At 39.7% G+C, this 5,814-nt stretch overlaps 1 protein-coding gene across 1 annotated transcript; it reads left to right on the top strand.

Annotated features, from left to right (window-relative positions):
- The first annotated feature begins 2,837 nt into the window (after positions 1 to 2,837).
- Positions 2,838 to 4,783, top strand: zar1l (zygote arrest 1-like). The gene is made up of 4 exons (XM_010788029.1): positions 2,838 to 3,442; positions 3,856 to 3,948; positions 4,054 to 4,128; positions 4,250 to 4,783. The coding sequence occupies exons 1-4, from the start codon at positions 2,861 to 2,863 to the stop codon at positions 4,391 to 4,393; spliced, it is 894 nt and encodes a 297-aa protein (XP_010786331.1). The 5' UTR covers positions 2,838 to 2,860; the 3' UTR covers positions 4,394 to 4,783.
- Positions 4,784 to 5,814: the final 1,031 nt, after the last annotated feature.

Below are 5,814 nucleotides of genomic sequence, written 5' to 3'. Positions count from 1 at the left end.
AGATGCCATATGACATCTGTCATCTACAAACACCCTGCTGAATCACTTGGCACAGTTTATTAGCCACTGCAGACATGTCGCTCCTTTGTATTTGTTCAACACAAACAAACAGCACACATAAACAAACTACAGACTATCATTGTGGCTTAATGTAGGGCAAAGCTACATAATAAAAATACCTGTGACCAACATATATTTGGTAGTTTTCCTCATAGCTGGGAATGAGTTATAATGGGGGGGAAACTATTGCCAATACATAAATAATATAATCACTCAAAGCAGAACTACTGAACTGTGGCTCCTGGTAACACTGGTCAATGTGTTAGAGTGCATCGCTATTTAAAAGATAATACACTATTACATTTAAAATTGCCCTAATGAGAAAGGTGTCTTGAACAGCACTTTTAAAGTGTTTTTGGTAACAAAACTGAATGAAACCAAGGCCACACAAACAGGTAATTCAGATTCTTCTTACACCAGTGAACCGTTTACCAATCCGCAGTGTTGGTGATGACAACACTGATTCAACAATCACAGGCTGATAGCTGTCAAAACAAAAGCACTGCAGCAGCCTGGACGTGACTTTCTCAGTTTATAAGAACACCATGCAGAGTCCAATTTCAAAAATAACTATTCTTGTCTTATCTTTTCCAGCAGCCGCTAAGCAAAACATTTTCTTGTTCGATAAGAATAATAACATTAAGTGTGCATATAAACAAGTGTTATCCATATGTAAGATATGGGGTTTAGTTTTAATTATGAGCCGATTTAACACAAAATAAACACTGCAATAAAAAACACTGCGCCTTTTACAAGTGGTACAGCATAAAATAATTAAACACTGCAACAGCTACAGGATTACGAGTTACGTTAGTTATAGTAAATAGAAAGGACACATATGTTATGATTAGATATGCTTACTGTTATGGTTCTACTATGGTGTAGCCAGCCTGCCTTGTTGCAGTAATGTTGACCGCAGCTAATCTAGTTAGCTGCTGTTAGCTTGTTAGCAACAACACTGGCTAGCATTAGCGAGCTAACGTTAGCAGCAGCAATCTCAGTGACAGAGGGCGGACAGATAGTACCGTTGCGCCGAACAAAACATCCCGGCTAACTCTCGTTGTATCGCTATAAATATCCCAACTTCATTAGAGCAACCACGCCGAATAATAGTGTGTTAATGCTGCTGGGGCACTGAACCTAGCAAAGGGGCTAGTTTTCGACGAGCTAACCATTTAGCGCCGCAGGATCATGTCAACCAGCGCTGAGTATCCGACACGGCTGCCGAGAACACAGGCGAGCAAGGCGGGCTGCGATCCGCCTCTTAGCGCTGGAAACCAGGCTACTCCGCGGACACATTATCGGTTATACCTCGTTGTTTGCAGCAGCACAGGAAAATATTCCTCAGTTTAAATGAAAAATATTCGCTCGTTTGTGCATTTTCTTACCTGTTACGCTGAATTGTGATCAATCGTGTCCTATGCAGCTCTCTTCCCCCTCCTAGCTCCAAAATGGCGCCAATAAGTGTAGATTCAGTGCCCATGGGTGAAAACCATCAGTGAGTGTGTAGCGCCACCTATAGGGCGAGTATATAGTATATTTTCACTGAATGATTCATTTGAACGATTATTCACTTTTCATCATCGGTGGAAGACGTATTCAGATGATTTTTCTTGAGTAAAATAACTAGTACATTATTGTCAAAATACTTCATTACAAGTTAAAGTTCTGTATTCAAAATCTTACTGAATTAAAGTTACAAAAGTATGATCAGCCACATTGAGCTATAGGTTAAAAAGTAATCATTGTGCAGAAAAATGGCCTTTATGTGAGTAGGCTATGTAATTATATTTAATTTGTAAGGTAGCCTATATTGTTTCATCAAGTGAATTGACTTTGTAGACACATAAAGTTCAGCTTTATTATTATTTAAATATGTAAATAATTTGACATTTTGTTACCAAAAGAGTTAGTCCAATAGTTTAATTTTCATTGCAGGCTTTTTTCAGTTGCTGCTGTAGCCTTTACTTTTTCCTATTCCTTGCCCTACCAATCTACTCATTCATTATGCAACAACATGTTCTTCCTGGAGGTAGTTTACATTAACTGTGTTTACAATTGTCACTTTAGGGAACCAATTGCTTGTTTTCCCAGTTCTTATACAAATCCACATGATTTTAAGCCACTGAGCCTAAATCTTGTAATATCTTGTTATACTAATTAACTGAATATCATACTAAAAGATCAAATATCTCAAAGATCAGCTGCCCGCTTTTTATTTTTTATGTTGGATCTCTCCCAACATGACCTATAGGGGGAGCTCTAATATAATGTTTTAGATTTCCACCTTTAAAACCTGAAGAACTAAAAATCGAATAGCTGTGCTTGACATAATAATTGTTACATTAGTTTAAGGTAAAGCCAGATTACGCACGACGTTTTCTGAATGAGGTTTTAACTCAATAACAATGGATTTAATTGAATTTCAGTATGAACCAAGATTAATTGCGTCACATGTGATCATGTGATTAAAATAATCTGAATTAAATCCGATTACGTGAAATTACAACTGCATCTTTATCATCGATATGCAGTTGTAATTTATATGATATAAATCTTATTGATACCAATCTTATTGCATTTTAACAACAACATATTGCTTTTATTAATTATTTAAGATATGTTGTCTTTGTTATTGTCAGTTATCACATAACAGTATAAACCTATAGCTATAGAATGCTATATCTGAATAGCAGCTCAATTAGAGGACGCACAGACCTGCTCTCAATCAACCAATTAGTGCTGCAAATTGACAACTGCTTAAATCCCAGCAGAGAGAGTTAGGTTTCAAGGCTCCAGGATGGAGGGGTTCCTGCCTGCGTTTCACCCGTACTCTGTGTGCGCTGCCCCGGCTCCGGACATCGGCTGGGGGAAGAGAGATGGTCGCTTCATGGTCCCTCAGGGCCTCAATTACCTGGAGCTGTGCAAAGCCATCCTGGCCCAGGTTCACCCCAGTGTACCATTCCCACTGAGGAAAGCCATCACCAAAGAGTGCGGCGTGCAGGTGAATGCCAAAGTGGATAAAACCGTGCAGTGCTCGCTGGGTCCTAAAACGCTGTTCTGCTCAGAGGGAGTCCCCCTGTCCTCAAAGTCCCCTAAGAGCCCGGGGCTGGTTAAAGCAGAGGGGAAGGCCCCGTACTGCACTACACCAGTGACCCACATGCGCTTCCTGCGGCCTGTGTCCATCTACTCCCCCGTGTTTGACCGCAGGATCTCCAGGAAGAAACTCAGCTATACGGATGAAAGTGAAGGAGAAGCCGAAGAATCCGTGGATCACGTTGAGTCAGGGCATGAATGTGAGAAGGTCGACAGTGGCGAAGAGGACACCGGGAAGGACTTCAAGACAACTTTCCACAGGTCTACTAAGGGGTCCAGCTTTCAGGTGAGTTGTTTCTGTCTGAGGAAACACGGAGGAGACCGACTCTCTCTCTGGATTCGTCCTCTTTTCCTATGTGTAGGCCTTATTCCACACTAATGAATAAATGATATGGTATTTAGTTTTAATTGGCCTACATTCATTTAGATACATTTTAAGCATACATAAAAATGACATAAAAGATCTCAAGGACATGCAGAACTTCATATCAGGTTATGACTTAGGTCCTTATCATATTCTTAAGAAATTCATGGATATATTTCATTAAAAGGCACAGGCAGTGTTAATTATATTTTGGAGCCTTGTATCTGTTTAGGTATTTCATTTAGTTTGCCATTTAGATAGACCTGCCTTAATCATAACATCATTGTGTGAAGGGCCTCTGCATAACTGATCTCTGAATCTGTTTTTTATTCAAGTTCCTGGAGCAGAGGTATGGCTTTTTCCACTGCAAAAAATGCAACATCCGGTGGGAGAGTGCATATGTTTGGTGCATCTCTGGAACCAGTAAGGTGAGTGTTTTTTGTTAACTGTAATCCATGGTTTAAAAATATGTTGGGCTTTTCATAATGTGTAGTTTCTATTTTATTTATTTATTGCACGTTTGGTCTTCTCAGGTGTACTACAAGCAGCTTTGCCGGAAGTGTCAGGTTGGGTTTAACCCCTACAGGGTGGAGCCCATCCTCTGCAAGGTGCATTTACTTCTCTTGCTCTAGGTTTTAAAACCTTAGCATCCTTGAACATGGGTCAAAAACCTTCTATTGATTGCTGACTGTTAGAATTCACTTTAACCGTTTCCTCCTCTGGTTTTAGGACTGCTCTCAGACTACCTGCAACTGTGAGAAGAAGCAGCGGCACATTAACATGAAGAGGCCTCACCGCCAAGACCTGTGTTGTCGCTGCAAGGGCTCGAGGTTATCCTGCGACGCCACCTACAGCTTCAAATACATCGTCTGAGCTGCCCTGCATGTTCGCTCGGGTTTGGAAGCTCCCATTCCTCAGCAGACATTCAGTACATACCACAAAAGGAAGTTGACTCTCGTAAAGGACTTTAAGATCTTTTGGTGGTTTATTTGAAGCAATCTCAAAAACACCATCTTTGTTTCCCCTAATTATCCTGGAGTGTAACTTAAACTATTTTAGTAAGGAAAAATGAAATAAATGTATTGCATATCAAAAAATGTGTAATGTCTTTTTGCATTAATTGAAATCTTTCTAACGGCTCACACTCACTAGATCTTTAAATAGACTTGATCACAGATAACATGTACTCTAGTGTCAATAACAGTCCATTTCAAATGTAAAAATAGATGCAACTCTAAAGACTTGAAGTAAAATGCACAAGAAATAATTTGATATGTCTTTTACTTTGACAGACTTGTACAGAGCATCAACTCAAAACCAACTCTAAAGACTTGAGTAAAAATGCACAAGAAATAATTTGATATGCGTTTTACTTTGACAGACTTGTACAAGAGCATCAACTCAAAACAACTTCACAAAGGCTGTAAAACTATTTACAAGGTGAACAAAAACTAAGTCTTCTCTAAAAAAAGCTCTAAAAAATGTGCAACTTCTTGTTTGGCATGCACACACGCTCTCCACACACAGGAAATGAAAAACATACCCGCATGAGCTTAGAGCTCCCTTTTGCACCTCATACCAAACGTATCCTTCGATAAAATGTTTTTTTTTTTTTTGGTAAATAAATATTCCAAACCACTTCCAGTAACACTGAAGATCATGCATGCAGTGGTTTAAGAGGACAGACAAATATGCAGAGTGATTTAGCGACAGAAAGGAAACATTGACAGCACGGGCTGACGACAGAAGTGACTTCAACACGGACGGTGAACGTCAAATGATTGCCGAATGTCAGCATTTCCTATGGTGTAAGGTAACTACAAACATAAGCTAACAAGAGAATGTGCCCTAAGTATTTAATCGTAAACAGACAGACAAATATTTGGTGTTCATGCAAATCCGCTTGGCCATGTGAACCCATAAAGGCAACCGTATTACAGGTGTACACTCACTAATGATGCTACAACTCGCCACAGAGGATTCACAGCTAACGGCATGATAGTCTAACCAAATGTTTCAACAGTAGACAGGGTTCACCGATACGAGCAAGATCACATGGAGAATGAACTTAATACTCTGAATCTTCCAGTTTCCAGTCAGTCTGGAGGTCAGCACTTTATGGAAGCAAAAGGGACACCAGTACGTAGAAAGCAGCAACTAGGTCATATGCATTGCACAAATTGTCTCAATAAACAGTAAGACACAGCAGGAAGAGAGAAGATAATCCAATGTCTTTCCTTTCAGTGACAGGAAGCCTTTTCTCTCCATAGTAACAAAAAAAACCTCTTTCTGTA

The sequence above is a fragment of the Notothenia coriiceps genome, unplaced genomic scaffold (assembly GCF_000735185.1).
Source record: "Notothenia coriiceps isolate Sejong01 unplaced genomic scaffold, NC01 NC01_scaffold00031501, whole genome shotgun sequence".
NCBI lineage: Eukaryota > Metazoa > Chordata > Actinopteri > Perciformes > Nototheniidae > Notothenia > Notothenia coriiceps.
Note: the sequence above shows the minus strand (reverse complement) of the source record. Positions and strands in the feature narration are given on the sequence as shown.